At 32.9% G+C, this 18,261-nt stretch overlaps 1 protein-coding gene across 1 annotated transcript; it reads right to left on the bottom strand.

Annotated features, from left to right (window-relative positions):
* Window positions 1-2,493: 2,493 nt before the first annotated feature.
* On the bottom strand, window positions 2,494-10,229 carry LOC139520038 (protein rolling stone-like). The gene is made up of 5 exons (XM_071312457.1): window positions 10,025-10,229; window positions 6,466-6,552; window positions 4,968-5,205; window positions 3,632-3,742; window positions 2,494-3,120 (listed from the first exon to the last, which is right to left on the bottom strand). The coding sequence occupies exons 2-5, from the start codon at window positions 6,550-6,552 to the stop codon at window positions 2,744-2,746; spliced, it is 813 nt and encodes a 270-aa protein (XP_071168558.1). The 5' UTR covers window positions 10,025-10,229; the 3' UTR covers window positions 2,494-2,743.
* Between the last annotated feature and the right edge of the window lie 8,032 nt (window positions 10,230-18,261).

Below are 18,261 nucleotides of genomic sequence, written 5' to 3'. Positions count from 1 at the left end.
TTTATGTAGGCCAGGAACAGTAGGGGTCCAAGGACTGTTCCTTGAGGAACACCAGAGAGTACTGGTACTTGTTCAGAGACAGCTCCTTCTAGAATAACGCTTTGCATTCTGTTTTGTAGGAATGATCTTATCCACCTGTTTGCTTTAGGATTTACTCCGTAGTACTCAAGTTTATGTAGTAGGCGATGGTGTGGCACTTTATCAAACGCTTTAGCAAAATCTAGTAGTATGATATCTACCTGGCTGTTACCTTTTAATTTCGATGCACGTATTGATTGTCTGAAAATACATTTAAGAAATACCTATATTTCATATACATTAAACCTTTAAAGACCATTTTATTGCTCTCCTTTTAAAAGTGGTCTCTTAAAACGGGGTTGACTGTGTATGTAAGGGTGGTGTGAATAGAACTGTTTATTGTAATGCGAATGAAACAATTCTGGACTTTTATTCGTCTTCTTACAATTTTGAACGGGTGTAGCTGCCAAGAAATAAGGTGGATAACGTGAAGTTGAGTATATACATAATCAAAGAATGCATGACATTTTTCATCAGAACTGGCATCTGACTTAATGTCAAACATGTAGCAGTCCTCGATTTCATCTGTTGGAAGGAATGGTAACCCGAAAAATAGTACTAGCCATTTAACAGCGTCATCTACTTGATTTGTCTGTACACTCTGTACTTAGCCAAACATACTGGATTTTCCTCAATCTGTTCTGATCTAGACGAAAACGACAACAACAATATATTTTCCGGTGACAACAGTTATATACATGTTATAATGACATTATTCATAAAATGCACAACTCGCTAACAAAAGAGGTTTATATTGATAATTGAAAAATTGCATTCACCTTTAATTTACCTGCGCACAGTTGGAGCAAATGAAAGAATCTTATCGGCCCAAATGAAAGATTGAAACTTTTAAGAATCGGCGCAACTGTCATACGCCCGATCATATAGGTATAGGTAACTGTAAAAATGACTTTCCGATTCAGCAATTACTTATAATAGTGGTTGATAGAATAAGAATTGAGCTAGAGCGGTTTTCGTTTAATGTGCTTGAGCTTTTGATTTTGCCATTTGATAAGAAACTATCCGTTGTAAATTTTCCTTGAAGCTCAGTTTTTTTGTTATTTAACTTTTTCATAGTGTCTTTTACAAAGCTACGTAGTGAATATTTTTATGTCTATTTTGGATAAATTTGCTGACTCATGGTCGCTTACACTATGGTCGTGTTTTATTATTTTTTTGTGTTCTTTTTTGATTGAGAACATATCAATTTCAACAGTTAACTAGATTCTAATTCATGTTATTGCAAAATAAGATAATGAAATTTTAAATGAAATTTCGTTCCTATGTACGATGTAAGTTTAAACGCACTAACAATGTTTAACTCTTCCTTCGCTCTTATTTTAGTAACATGCGTAATTTCAAAAATGGATCTAATCAGGGTACTTAATTTCCTCACATGCCAATATATTCGATTGGTTGTTAATAACTTAAATATGTACAGTAGCAAATATGTCGGTTAAAGCCGGGACGAGAAAAATATTTAATTACATGTTGATATATAAATAAGGATGGAACAACAAAGTGGTCGACAAGGAATAGAAAGTAAGACCAGCGAAGGAAAGAGGACGGATTTTTTATTTGGGTAATTTAGCCTTGTAATAGGGAAATTTCAAAGAGTTATTCAAATGGCATTCATCGTTGCATAGACACAATCTCCAAACACGAAGTATCATGTATTGAGCTTCCCAAACTCGATCGAATATATATAAACAATCCACCTTACAATATACCATAAGAAAGAATTCAGAAATCTTAAGAGGTCATTCCATATATATATAACACCCGGCCAGCGAAAGCTCTTTTTTTGAGAGCCCAGGTGGTCGTGTGGTCTAGCGGGACGGCTGCAGTGCAGGCGATTTGGTGTCACGATATCACAGTAGCATGGGTTCGAATGCCGGCGAGGGAAGAACCAAAAATTTGCGAAAGCAAATTTACAGATCTAACATTGTTGGGTTGATGTTTAGACGAGTTGTATATATATATATATATATACATACAACTCGTCTAAACATCAACCCAACAATATATATATATACAACTCGTCTAAACATCAACCCAACAATGTTAGATATTGTTGGGTTGAAACATCAACCCAACAATGTTAGATCTGTAAATTCTGTAGATTCATGCCTTATATATCATGTACTGTAGTACGCCGCTAGATTAAAACTGACGAGGAAAGGTAACACACGGCCAGCGAAAGCTCTTTTTTTGAGAGCCGAGGTGGTCGTGTGGTCTAGCGGGACGACTGCAGTGCAGGCGATTTGGTGTCACGATATCACAGTAGCATGGGTTCGAATCCCGGCGAATGAAGAACCAAAAATTTGCCAGATCTAACATTGTTGGGTTGATGTTTAGACGAGTTGTATATATATATACCATAGGTGGTGGTAGTCTCAATAGCAATAATACCACATTTCCTTATTTTTATATCCATAAAAAAAAGATCAATATCTAAGCTGTAATATATAATCATACAAGTGAACAATATGTGCAAAACTAGCCCAATGGGTCAATAGGCCATCTGATTTGATAACATGAATTTATTGTAAAAGTCTAAATGACCACATCTCCGAAATTACACATAACCGATATGCCGAACAAGATAACTATGATGTTAAAATATACATGGCTGTCATACATCTTAAAGTCTCCAATACCTCTCTTAAACAGTTGCCCCCTTAACTTCTTTGTCTTCATATTCTACATCTTCAATGCCTGGTTGTTTTTTACAACATTTGTAAATCCTATCTCGAAGTATATGAAGACCAAAAAAAGTCATATGAACAAGTGGAACAGCAACACATATTACTGCTAAGACAGTGTACATAGCTCGGACAGGTTCATTCCAGTCCAAAATCCAGTATATAGCAGGGTTGTTTCCTCCAAGTTGATATATAACTGTAAACACTATATAAATAACCATGTATATTTCAGGATATATAAAATGCAATACACGTACTGGTTTAGAACAGATGAAAAAGCTAAGCAGCACATATACTGAGTTGATGGCATGATATTCCAAAGCCAAAGGCGTGCCAACTGTAAAATATAAAATGGAAAATATAGCATTTGGTCGAAAACCAAAAAAGCAAGTTGTTAGACTATCAATAATATTGTTTAAATAGGACAATAAAAAAACACAACACAAACACAATATGGAGTGTGCTCTTTGTTCCGTATAACTACGAAAGTATACCATTCTGAAATGGCACTCTTTATTTTATAAAGTCGTGTTTAAAATCTAACAAGTCATAAGCGGCACTTGCTTTTACGTAACAACCCAATTTTCACACAGCGAAAATTAAAGGACGATAAAAGTATCCTGGGACCGAAGTATAGTCGCAATTAAACAATTAACTCGCTTATAGAAATGAGTATGATAAGGATCATGATATATCATATGGAATTAGAAAAAAGATTGAAATTCTTCAATCCTTTCAAAATTTTGTTAAAAATTTATTTAAGAACAAAGAGAATGATGTCTCGCAAATTCAGTTTTAGTGTTAATATTATGACACAAAGTCAATGTTAAAATAGTGTTTTATATTACCGGGCTTTAGAAAGCTGTAAAACCCTATGGTTATAATTGCTGCTACAGTGTTACTAATTTCAAAGAATAACCAGTTCAGCTGAGAGTACCATGGCATTGCAACAGTTTCATCTGAAATAGATACCGAAGTTGTTGATAAATTAACGAATTAAATATGTAATTATTATGGGATTTTTTATACTGGCTGGACATAATTAATTCTTCCTTGGTAATAATGGCTGAGCTATTATATAAATTATACTTTACTTTGCGACAATAACATCAATTTTAATGAGTTTTCCGTGTAACACATTGGAATGTTTATACACAGCCACGTCCAGTTGAAATTCAAGATAGTGTTCAATCTGATGCCAAAGGTTGAATGCAAGTCTCGATTTTTGCTCGGAATAACTCTTGCAATAAATTAAACTATGTATGGTTGTTTGGCGAACCATTGCAATGCTATTCTAACCTTACCTTAGAACTCATAATTTTATTAGTAGTTCTCAGTTTTCCACATTGACAGAAACTTTCTAAATTAATTATAATGTTTAATATTTTCTTATGTTGACTATACAAGTTATTTTTCATGCTTCGTTTTTAAGATTAAACCTGTTATCTAAAATATTTTACACCCTCATAACCATTGTTCTTGGTATTCTGTAGGGTAACATTTGCAGTTAAGTATGATTGTGTGCATATTTATTTCGATAAAAATCTATATTTTATATTGATAAGTTTGCTAATGATTTCTTTTCTTTTGAATATTTCAATTAATTACGACTAACCTCCTAAGAAGACGATCTCTGCGATAAGTAAAATAACGATAACACCAAACTCTAAGGTAAATTCACAATGGAACTTTCCTTAACAGTTGCCAAAATCAAAAGTTCAAGCACATCAAACGAATGGAAAACAACTGTCATATTGGTGACTTGGTACATACATTTTCTTATGTGGAAATCATGGTAGAATAATTTGGTGTTATAGCCAACAAGCGCATCGTCTGACTTGTATGACAGTCGCGTAACATTCCATTATATTAACAAAAATGTGTGAGCAAAAAAAACGGACATACATGTAACAGGTAACATTTCAAAATTTGGATACAGCAGTAACATTGTGTTATTTTTATCCCTAAAAAACAAATAAGTAAGTCAAAATAGAAAAACAAAACGGCATGTAGACACTCTATAGACAAAGCAATAAAGCAAAAACGAAAGACAACAATACAAAAATGACATGGCATAATATCTCAATGGGGGATGTATAAACAAAAGAATTGTGTTTTGTTTTCTAAAGAGTAAAGTATGATTTTGCGCGTGTTTAGTTTCATAAAATAAATAAATATGTATACCTTTGCTCTGATGTAAAATATCTTTCCTTCTACAGTGGATACTTAGTGTACATATAAAATCTATCAAATTAGAAAAAGTTATAAGAAGGGTGTAGCTCCAATTCAGAAGTTTCGTAAAGTACAGTGCATCATCTGTTTGTCTGTTCTCTGTATGTATGTAAATATCATAGCACAACCAGCTCAGATGGTAGATCAGAAACACCGTTGTACAAATTAAATATAACCATTTGGGTCCACACTGAAATCATGTAATTAAAAGAAAGATTTGATGCGATTCAGCTCTAAGTGCCAATGTAATCATCAAACGGTTTATTTTTTACAGAAGATCAAGGTCGGATTTGAGATGGGCTTAGCAAAGATATTCGAAATGTTTTTAACTTAGTGTTTTTTTTTCGAAATCAATGAAAAGTTGTTTTATCGCATGTTGTCGTCTCAAATATGTATATCCCCTTCATCTCTATATTCGACGCGTAAGGCGAGTATATCAAGATAGGTTTCTAACATTTTCAATATTTTGATTTTTTTTTGTATCTTTTTGCAGTTTAGGATCATTGCTTTATGTAGATTTTTTGTTCTCGTTAATTTTTTATTTAAATGTGAAAAAAACGAACATTAACTGTTTCTTACTTTTTTACAAAATTTTGACAGGACGTATTATGGTATATATACAAATGTCCGGCGTCCGTCCGTCCGTCGTACCGTCCGTCTGTCTGTCCGGCGTAAACATGTCGCACCGTAACTTGAGAACGAATTATCTAAGTTTCATGAAACTTAATATAGTTGTTTCTTATTATGGTCAAACGATCTGTATACTTTTTGGTGAAAATTAGATTAAAACTTTTTGAGTTACCGGACTTTGTAACTGAAACAGGGGTGTGTTTTTTTTCACATGTCGTACCGTATCTCAAAAACGATTTATGATAATTGATTAAAACTTTACACACTTCTCAGTTATAATAATCTTATGATCTGTATACTTTTTGGTGATTATTCAAAATTTTATATTTGAGATATTGAGTATTTTGTAAAAAACGGGGAGGTGTTTTTTTACATGTCGCGCCGTATCTCAAAAATAATTTATGATTATTGCTTAAAACTTTACACACTTCTTAGTTATATATATACAAAGATCTGTATACTGTTTGGTTTTGATTCGAAATTTTATTTTAGAGATATTGAGTTTTTTGTAAAAAAAAAAGGGGGGTTTTCACATGTCGCGCTGTATTTCAAAAATAGTTTATGATTATTGCTTAAAACCTTTTGGAATTTTGGGTCCTCAATGCTCTGCAACACTTCATACTTGTATGTTGATATGAGCGTCACTGACGAGTCTAATATAGACAAAACGCGCGTTTGGCGTATCAAATTATAAGACTGGTACCTTTGCTAACTATTTGTTATTTAGGGAATGACCATTTAACTTCAAAGGGGTGGGAGTGCAGTTTTTCCTAAATATTTTCGAATCCTACATTTGATAAAATAAAAAAATTTACATTACCTGAGAGAGAATGCAGACTTTTGGACGTGGGTACCCAAAACCAAAGTTCTTACACCGCAATTCACTCTTCAACTTTTCCCAAACCATCTGTAGATGTAAACTGGAAGTATAACTTAACTACACAATATCAAACATTTACTTTTCATATAAACTAATTGTGCATTAGTTGATGATAATTAATACAACAGTTATTATAAATATACCTACTTATTTTATAAGACATGGATTATGGAAGGTATCCACTAATGTCTTTAAACCTTTCCGACAGGAAACAAACATTAATCACAAAATTTGAGGGCTAATGATAATCTTTAGTCTCATCAGATCACTGACACTTTTTAATTTCAACGTCAGATTCAATCTTAAAGTTATGTGAAACTTCAAATCTAAAAACAATAAGTGAAATATGTTTTCGATACCTTAATGACCTAGTTTTCTTGAAAACAAGTGCCTGTAAAAGAAAATCATTTATACTAGAATCATTTTCATAACAGCGCGGACAAGACCATTTATTTGCGCGCTCAGGTTATCAACTGACTGGGTCAGATAAGGTGAATGCTCGTCTATAACGTCCACTTGTCATATATCGTATGTGTTAACTGTGGGGTCGCCAAAGGTTCTAAACGCCTAAATCAAATAACACGAGCAACTTGCAGGTGATTAAACCTTGTGTGTTGATTAATAAAGGCACCAATAGCATACCACTGTTCGAAATTCAAAAATAGATTGAGGTAAAACAAATCCGGGTTACACACTAAAACTGAGGGAAACACATTAATTTTGAGAGGAGAAAATGTGTTTTTTTCCTGCATGTACTTTACTCTTTTATTCTATTAAATCTCTACTGGAAGGCCCCTGACAGACTGGGTAAACTAATTAGCCTATATTTTCCCGTACACTAATTACCCGATACTTTTCCTGTATTCAAACTAAAACTAAACTACGAGACCTCTCGTTAAAAATTCGGCAATTGCACAGCACAAGTGTGAGGAAAAACTGTTACGAAAGAATGTAAACAAACGTGCAATTGAAAGTAAAATGTGAAAACTGATTCTTAAAGTAGAAATTTAATATAACAAATTATTTAACAACTTAACAACTGTTACGGAAAAGTTATAATACCAAATTGGAACGTATGGAAAATATATTATAAAAACTATTATGGCTCTATCAATTCACTTATTTGTCACATGCCCTACCGGTATATGCTCTGTGTTCTTTATTAGCTCACCTGGCCCAAAAGGCCTAGTGAGCTTTTCTCTATCACTTGGCGTCCGTCGGCGTCCTTCGTCGTCCGTCGTCGTTAACTTTTACAAAAATCTTCTTCTTTGAAACTGTTGGGCCAAATTTAACCAAACTTGACAACAATCATCATTGTGGTATATAATTTTAAAAATGTGTCCGGTGACTCGGCCAACCAACAAAGATGGCCGCAATGGCTTAAAATAGAACATAGGGGTAAAATGTAGATTTTGGCTTATATCTCTGAAACCAAAGCATTTAGAGCAAACCTGATATGGGGGTTAAATCATTTATTAGGTCAAGATCTATCTGCCCTGAAATTTTCAGATGATTGGGAAAACCCGTTTTGGGTTGCTGCCCCAGAATTGATAATTTCAAGGAAATTTTGGCGATTTTGGTTATTATCTTGAATGTTATTATATATAGAGATAAACTGTAATCAGCAATAATGTTCAGCAAAGAAAGATCTGAAAATAAGTCAGCATGACCAAGATGGTCAGTTGACCCCTGAAGAAGTTATTGCCCTTTATAGTCAATTTTAAACAATTTTTCATAAATTTTGGCAATCTTTTACAAAAATCTTCTCCTCTGAAACTACTGAGACAAATTTACCTAAACTTGTCCACAATCTTCATTAGGTTATCTAGTTTTAAAAATGTGTTCGATGACCCCACCCGCGAACCAAGATGGCCGACTTGGCTAAAAATAGTACATAGGGTAAAATGCCGTTCTTAGCTCATATCTCTGAAACCAAAACATTTAGAGCAAATCTGACAGGATATAATTGTTCATTAGGTGAAGATATATCTGCCCTGAAATTTTCAGATGATTCGGACAACCCGTTGTTGGGTTGCTGCCCTCGAATTTGTAATTTTAAGAAAAAAATTGCAGCTTTTGGTTATTATCTTGAATATTATTATAGATAGAGATAAACTGTAAACAGCAATAATGTACAGCAAAGTAAGACCTACAAATATGTCAACATGATTTAATCAATAAAAAAAAAGTTTTTTTTAACAGTTTTTATTAATTTTGTAAATTTTTACAAAATATTTACAACTGTAACTACTGGGCTAAGTTCATTATAGAAAGAGATAATTGTTAGCAGAAAGATAGATCTACAAACACATGACCATCACCAAAACATAATTTTGTCATGAATCCATCTGTGTCCTTTGTCTAATATGCACATAGACCAAGGTGAGCGACACAGGCTCTTTAGAGCCTCTAGCCTTGTTTTTTTTTTTGTTTTTTTTTTTATCTTTGACACAATCCGGTAAACCTCGGCAACACACTCGAATGTTTTATTTAGCTTCCAATCAACTATCACTAAATGAGATATTATTCGTCGAAAATACGCCATAGATTCGTAATATTACAAAAAAAAACCTAACAACATGCATACAGAACTTAGGATTGTAAATGTGAATGCATTGGTTCAATAATTGTGATAATATTAAAATTACAAGACATTCGTTTCATATGACTTTAACATTTCAGCCTCTATGGCATTATTTTCCCAGTTTAATATTGTTTCAAGACAAAGCTCTATAGGGTTTTAAAACAATGATAAGTTAAGTACCATATGCATTTTTATTTGCATCTACCAAACATTGGTGTGTTTTCTTAGCTTCAATTATTTGAAGAAGAAAAACTTTGTTGTTTGTTTTATACTTTCTATCAAATTCCATACCAGATCTTGTTAAAAATCAGTGATTTCATCCTTTCCTTTTGTCAGTCGCTTAAACCGAATACGCTAAACACGAAAAGTGTTGAATGACCCATTGTAGGTTTCCATGCTATTTCTGTAACAAAACTAGTGCTGACTGATTTTCAACCCTCAGTATTTATTTCAATTTTATATTTCTTCCCATCCGTACGGTAAGTGTCAATGCGTTAATTAGTGAATTCCTTTCTTCCTTCAATAATTTCTCTGGTTATATCAACTTTTAGTTCTTCATCCACAAATCTAATACGTTTCTACTTGTTTTTTGTTTGTTGAATCACTGCTTCAAATTGGTCGAATTTATTCACAAATTGAATGTAATTGTTTATATACTTGACATATAAATAAATAATTACCTAAACGGCATAATGAGGCGTCTTTGATGAAAGAAATAAGTTGACCCTCAATATGTTGTGTAACCTTCAGTTGTGACTAACTTTCCCGGTTAAACGTATGTTTGGACACACATTAAATATTTCTATCTAAACTATGTTTTGAAATAGTGTCATGGTTATAGAAATGAAAAATACTACTCGAAAGAATTTATTATATAATAAAACAATTTGGCAAAAAGTTGACTAAGTTACTTACCTTAAGATAATGTTATATATGTTCGTTGTATTCAATTTAAAGATGCAAGAAAATAGTGTAAAATATTCTGCATCATTCCATTGTGTGACAGCATGAAGATAAAGTATCAATTTTATGTTTCAACAATGGTTTCTGTAGTCGTAAACGTTATTAAAATTACATATAACTTAAATAACCTTCTGCCGATGAATTTTATGCCCAATATGCAATTGAGAAAGTTTAATTCATTCATCGTAAGATTATAAGTTTTCGTAACACTATTGATGATTTAATACGATTTACAATGGAAGAATGAACCCAAACACGAGATGTGAATATATGAAATTAGATCGCATTTAATCACGAATCTTTGTGCGGTTTGAAATAATCTGTTTCAATCTACAGTGATGTTTCAGTTTGGTTTAAAACGTTTAATTTAAAGAATGTTCCCAGTGCATGAGGACAACTTGTGTAAGATTTCTTTTCTACCGATAATAGATTTTGACTAGAAAACTCTTCCTTTACACGGAGAGAGACATTGAATGTTGTCCATCCCTTTTAGCAATAAGTCATTAATGCAGCGAGAAATTCCCGCACACGGAGGCGTCCTTCAGGTGGCCCCTAAACAATATATATACAAGGTAAAACTAATTCAGTTATAATGGACGTCATACTAAACACTGAAATATATAATAAAAAAAAAAAAATTAAAATTAAACAAGGCTTACAAAGGACAGGGGCTCCTGACTTGGGACAGGCGCAAACATGCGGCGGATTTAAACATGTTTTTTTTAGATCTCAACCACCCCCTATACCTCTTGCCAAACACACAACAATATGCACAGTAAAACTCAGTTCAAAAGAAGTCCGAGTCCGATGTCAGAATAGCTAACAAAAGAAACTAAGCAAAGCATTTCCTCATCAAGAAATGGTCGAGAAAGAGAAGAAAATTGAAAATAACGAAAAGGAAAAAGATTGCATCAATGCGTTTTTGTGTGGAGTATAGAATTTTGAAAGTTATTACGCTCAAAGATGCGGATCCTTTTCCCTGTATCTCACTAGCGGAACACAAGTATTTCTATACAATTGAAATGACCAGCGGGTATTGTTTGACGAAGAAGACAAACAACAGTTCACAGGGGGCTTTTACAGTTTAGTTGTATGTCATTTGGACTTGTTAAACAGGAAAGCTTTGACTAGTAGTATTAAAAAAGCAGTGAGTAAAATGCAGTTAAAAAGATGACTTGTAGCATGCTGATGTGATTGTCTTCTTTAAATCTTTTATTAATGAAATAATTTAACCCTTTACTCTTGTTTTCTTTAATGACGAAACAGAAAACCTCAAAATCAAACCAAAGAAACATTTAGATTTTGAAAAGGAAGTGTCCTGTTTGAGACATGTTGTTTCAGATGAAGGGGTGAAGTTTAACACTGTAAAGAAATTGGCTAGCTCCAAAAAGTAAGTAAGATTTCCGTTCACTCCGCTGAATCGCGATCTTTCACCAATATAGTTTCCACTCACTCCGTTTACTAGAAAAATGCCAGACATTTATCTGGTTTCGGTAAACATCGTTCTAATATATGTATAAAGTTTAACTCAGCCTTTTTACGCCTATTATTGACGGGACGTTTTAATCCACCATTTTCTACATTTGAAAATGCCTGTACCAAGTCAGGAATATGACAGTTCTTGTCCATTCGTTTTTGATGAGTTTTGTTATTTGATTTTGCCATTTGATTATGGACTTTCCGAATTGATTTTCCTCTGAGCTCAGTATTTTTTGTGATTTTACTTTTTATTAGATACCGTTGTACGTCCGCACATCATTCGAAAATAAGAGAGTGTTTTAATTGTTCAAATATCATGAAAGTTGTTTGATATATTCGAATGAATGAGAGAAAAATCTGTTTTGATTATGAACATTGCTGGGATGTTAATCAGGTCTTTCACGTTAGATTTAAGGCAATTTATTTTTCATGTCGCACATGAACTCCATTTTGCTGTGATTTATTCCCTTAACACTTGCCAATATTGTTCTGATTGAAACATGGAAGAAATTATTGGACTTTACTGTCAGATTTAGGCAGTTGTTGACATGTCACGCAATAGCTATAGTTTGCATGGATCAAACACTTCAAACTTTAAACTTGGTACTGGAAATCGTGGATTCCATTATGATGACAACGATGTGTGAACGAAACAAACAGAAATAAAAGGTAAAAATGTAAAAATAGGAGTATATCAGTCAACTTTGTGTTCCTATCTTAATCAATATAAAAACAAAAAAATATGTAAACAAATATGTAACACAGGGTAGATGAGCTTTCATTTGATATGCGACAACGCCATGTTCTAAAAAGTTTGATTTTTGCACATAATAACCACATCCAACCAATTTTTGGAGGTTGGGAATTTGATATTTCAAATGTACACATCATGACCTTTCATTTGATATACAACAACCCTATCGTAAAAGAAAATTTGTTTTTTGCACTCAATGACCCCATCCAACCCATTTGTGGGAGACGTCAATTTGAAATTTGAAATGTACGCTTTATGTTCTTTCATTTGATATGCGACAACCTTACCATCTGAAAAATTTGAATGTTTGCACTAAATGACCCCACCCGTCCCCCTGGGATGAAAAGGGGGTTTAAAATTTTCATTTTTAAGTAGACTTTATTAAGACCTTCAATGTGATATATCAGATGACCCCATTTGACAAAGTGCAAATAATGATGCAATATCAACTATATAAATAGAAGTTATGAAACTTACAAAGTCAATGCAAAACTTGAAAATTTCAAATTGAATTTTTGGTGTTTTTTTCAATGGAATGATTTTGGTATTTGGTCAAACATATAACTATGTCAACCTCTTCAATTTCTAAAACATTTCAAGTGGTAAGCTCTTAATGATTCAGAAATACATGCCTCCGCTCGCAAAACTTCAAACTGCATTATCTCTAAAACGACAATAGGTATCTCAAGTCTGTTAAATGATAAATGATCTACGGTTGAAGGACAACATTATAGAAAAAGAATTGGGACAATTTCAAAGTTCACCAAGGTCACAATTAATCATCAAATATATGATGCAATACAAAACTTGAGAACCGGAAGTCGTAGAGATATGGGACTATCATCATTCAACTCAGGACCACTTGACCTTTCAAATATCACAAGGTCAAGGTCATAGTATAATGTGAAGGTCAAGGTGAAATTTCATCATGACCTGACATTGACCTCAAATTGAAGGTCTTGAATTACTGATCATCTTTGCAGTTTATAGTAGGTTGCTATCTGTTACCTTTAAAAAGATATACACACAATACTATACTTTTAATAATCATCCCGTCGTAACTTTTGAACAGACAGTCGGACACTTTTGAGCTCAGTGTATAAAATGTAGAGCTCATAGAGAGGAACATTTTATACGCTGTAAGTATGCAGCAAACTCTTATCGTTTTCTTAATATGCAAGCTTGAAATTGCAGCGTAATTTTTTTTTGCACTTGGTGACCTTTGACCTTGGGTGCAAATTAAAGGTCACATGTACTTAAGATTATTGGTGTAGGTCCCAAGTCTTTACGACTTCCGGTTCTCGAGATACAATTTTTCAAAAATTGGGTATATTTTTTCAAGGGAAATAACTCCTTATAAGGGTTAACAACAAAATGATTGTATATGTTCATTATCATTGCCATCTGGTCTTGTACATGTTTCCGTTTTCAAATCAATTCTATCTTGAATACTTTTTGAGAAAAATGTAAAAGAAAGAAATTGCTTCAAGGGGACGTTACTCTCATAGGGAATAATGAAATCCTTAGCAGCCTCATATGGTAACACATCATGATGAGATCTAACTATTGTCCAAATAAGGTCATGATATCTTTAAAAACAACGAGGGGGGGGGCATGTAAAAAAAAACCAATAAAAGAGAGATAACTTCTAAAGGGGATGATGAAATCCTACACAGCCTCATCTGGTAATACTTCATGATGAGTTCTACCAATGGTCCGTATTTGGTCTTGATAACTCCAATAGAAACGAGGGGAGGCCATGTCAAAGAAATGCTGGATGAAAAAAAAAAAAAAAAAAAAAAAAAAAAAAAAAAAAAACAGGAGAAAAACAATAAGGTCTTTCCTCGCGGAGAGGAAAGACCTTAAATATTAACCATGACACACTAACACAATGACAGGGTTTATAAGTACAGAGCAACGTCATATGTAACAATAAAACTCAAAAAGTCATATATACAAAGCATATTAGCAAAAAATGAAAGACAAGAATACAAAAATTATCATTGACCAATAACACAATTACTGGATGTTTAAGTACAGAGCCACGTCATAAGTAACAAAGAAACACAAAAAGGCATATAGACAATGCATCTAAGAAAAAAATGAAAGACAAGAATACAAATATTACCATAGAACAATTACACGATGAAGGGATGTATTAGTCCAGAGCCACGTCAAATGCATACCACCAAAATTAGACTAAACAGTAATAATAATATTCATAAAGACAAATAAAAGAATATTATAAAACGTCATTAAAATGATAAACAACCCAGAATCTATACTTCAAGACCATCGTGTTTATTTGTGAATTTAATATGAAATATTTATCAACTACTTCATAGAACCTTAATCCGATGAACTTTATTTTAGAAAAAGGACGAGACGATTTTTGATACACCCCTGGTTCATCAACTTTCTGCTCATACACTGGTGACATCTGAATAGTTGCTGCATGCTCTTGAATACCGAATAGGTTGGGAAATATATATGCCATATGCATATATATATGAATGTTTTGCATTAGATCGACACGGTTGGCGACTATACAAGGTTTAAAAGTATTACCAATTGTTATAGATGTTGAAGATTTTGCTTCGTTTTACATTAAATTAAGAACTGGTAGGAAATTTACTTTCCTCGTGAGAAAATCTTTAAAGGTTTACTATATAAAAAAATCGCACTCTTTGTATTAATCGTTTAAAGAAGAGAACAATTTGTGAAAAAAGAAAATGTATTTACAATTATATCAAGCTGAACAAAAACAGTTATTGCTCTTTGAATATGTTATTTCAGTTCATTTAATACTGTATTATTTTATTTCAAAGTTATTAATTTAATTTAGTTTTTTATTTATTTTTATTGCATAACCTGAAAGACCTACATATTTTATTAAAATAGAAATATTGTTAAAACGTTCGTAGTAAATTTAGTTTGCTTCAGTTGTTTCGGTAATAATAAAAAAAAAGGAACGTTAATTAATATTATGCGCGTATTACTTTGGAAAATAAAAGGTTTTGCTGTTGAAAAAAAGTAAAATAACAAAAATAACGAACTCTGTGGAAAATTTAAAACGAAAAGTTCTGACTCAAATGTCAAAATCAAAGGCCCAAACACACTAAACGGATGGATAACAACTCTCATATTCCTAAATTCATACAGGCATTTTCTTATGAAGGAACAGGTGAATTGGATCTTCTTTTATAGCTAGCTTATCCTTTCAGTTTTATTATTCCCCAGTTATGGGCATTATGTTTTCTGGTCAGTGCGTCCTTTCGTCCGTCGTACCGTTCATTCGTTCGTTCGTTCGTCCGTCCGTCCGTCTGTCCTGCTCAGGTTAGAGTTTTTGGTCGAGGTATTTGTTAATTAAGTTGAAGTCCACTCAACTTGAAACTAAGTACACATGTTCCCTATGATATTATCTTTCTAATTTTAATGCAAAATTAGAGTTGTTACCCCGGTTTTTTTAAAATTAAATCGCCTCGTTTTTGCAGCGGGAGTGGATCAAACGAGAGTTTTAGCAGAGAACGGAGATGAACAAATTAGCTTTAAAGTTAATTGCATATATGGATGGTACTGATTTATCCTTCTTTTGATGGTATATAGTTAATTTCCAAACATATAATAATTTTATTTGAATATCAACCTTGGGGATTATTTCTGATTACCTTACGCAAGTTTATATGACACAAATGTATGCTTGTATTAAAAAGTCATGCAAACCCTTGCAGACACTTGCTTTTGATTTAATTAATCTCATCACAGATACCTAAATTAAAGTTGTGAATGCCAAACGCCCGTCCGTCTACAAAAGACTAATTAGTTATTACTCTCAAATAAAACAAAATGTCGAATAAAGTACAAAGTTGAAGAACGCTAAGGACCATAAATTCAGAAAGATTAGACTTGTACGATTCGCTTATTCCCCAAAAACTCAATATAACTTTAGTCCAATGTGGCGTTAAACACACATTAAAAGACCACGATGAAGTGTTTGTTATTGTAATGTAAATGTAGAAATCATTGACAAAGTATTGCAATACTAATGTAAAGCTAAAGTTAAAAATTTTAAACTTGAAATGAGTTCGAGTTTTACCAGAAGTGTTATAGCAGTGATCATAAGGTAAACATAATAGATATCAGGCTAAACATTTTGTACGCTAGAGGCACACTTCATCTACAAATGACCAACCATTGACGCTGGAATAAAGAAAGTTGAAATGGCAAAGACACAATTAATTGTCTTAATATTATCCGCTAACCAATTTCAGTCACGTTAATTTATTTTTTAATGCCATTTGCAGCATTATTGGCCATATCGTGGTGGTCAGTTACTATTGTTGGAGGAAGCTGGCGTAGGCCTACCGTCCAATGCAACATTTATAAACCTGTTTTAAACTGACGCTGGCTGGTTAGTTATGTGTTTGTATTACCAGTAGATAACAGTTAATTAACAATCTTATGATAAACAAAAATAAAGTTGAATTAAATACGCGCGTCTTGCATAGCAAATGATTCGCGTGATACCTTTTAAGACTTTTATTTATAATTATTTTGATAAAAGCAAAATATCACCGACTAATATTTTTGACGAGTGGAAGATTATTGAATATGCTATAATCATTGAAATCCATCGTTTTGACTCTGTGGTTGATACGAAAATTTAATATAAAGTGTTACATTCCTTTGTTTAATTCAACCATGCGAGAAAATGCACACTTATTAGAATGTACATTTTATGTTATATAGAGACATTCAGGTTTTTTTTTGTATCTTTATACCAGAAATAAGCAATTGTCTTGCGCAGTACGACCATAGATACAGTACCGAACTATTAATTATGTGTCTTCTTTGACGAAGGGAGACATAATGTTTAGTATTTTTCTTATCTGATTATTGTTCTTCTCATACAACCTTGTTCAGACCAAAAACCTTTTCATCTTTTGGTACTGGCTTATATATGTATATGGCATGAATGTACTTGAATACATTTTTGTTCCAGGAATATACCTTTTATCCATTGACATACACTTGTGTTACTCGGGATACGGATGCAGCACGATGTGGTTTTTATCATGGAAGATGACATTCAAGGCTAAACAACTGGTATTTGAAACCTAACAACATATATTTTATTGCTTGTCATGGCAACCATTTCTAAGCATATACCCCACCTCTGCATTTTAGATAATTAAATACCCCTACCTCCTACATGTCGTTGAATTATGAAATGCATGAGAACTGTTAATATTGCCACCCTAAACCGTATATATATTCTTAACTGTAATGACCTACCAAATTGGATTTATGACCGGATTTGTACTAGGAACATTTAATATAGGTACCACATGTTGAGCAGGATCAGCTTACCCTTCCGGAGCACTTGTAATCAACACAGTTTTTGTTTGGGGTCCATGTTGCTTAGTCTTCAATGTTCTGTGTTTGGGTTTGTTTGCTACTGTATGTCTGGGTTTCTTTTGTTTTTAACCTTGTCGTTGTCAGTTTATTTTTGACTAAGTTTGAATGTCCTTCTGGTATCTTTCGGCCCTCTATTAGAACACCCTAAATATCGTTAAATGCCTAATAATTACCTGTGTCTAAAATGGGTTTTTTTATATGGCCAATTTAGAAAAAATAAATAGGCCCTTAAGTCAATAAATGAATATAAATAGGTATCAAAAGTACCAGGATTATAATTTTATACGCCAGACGCGCGTTTCGTCTACACAAGACTCATCAGTGACGCTCAGATCAAAATAGTTAAAAAGCCAAATAAATACAAAGTTGAAGAGCATTGGGGATAAATAAATTCATCATGGTGTCTATATAAAAGTTACAGCTGCGGAAAAAGATAATCAAATATCTGAATATCTGATCTCGTTTAAAACATTGTTACTGAAAGTGGTGTGTTAAAAATGTTTTAAAAAGTAACAAAATATTTTTTCTCCTACTTTTT

Source organism: Mytilus edulis, chromosome 1 (assembly GCF_963676685.1).
Source record: "Mytilus edulis chromosome 1, xbMytEdul2.2, whole genome shotgun sequence".
In the NCBI taxonomy this organism is placed as follows: Eukaryota; Metazoa; Mollusca; class Bivalvia; order Mytilida; family Mytilidae; genus Mytilus; species Mytilus edulis.
Note: the sequence above shows the minus strand (reverse complement) of the source record. Positions and strands in the feature narration are given on the sequence as shown.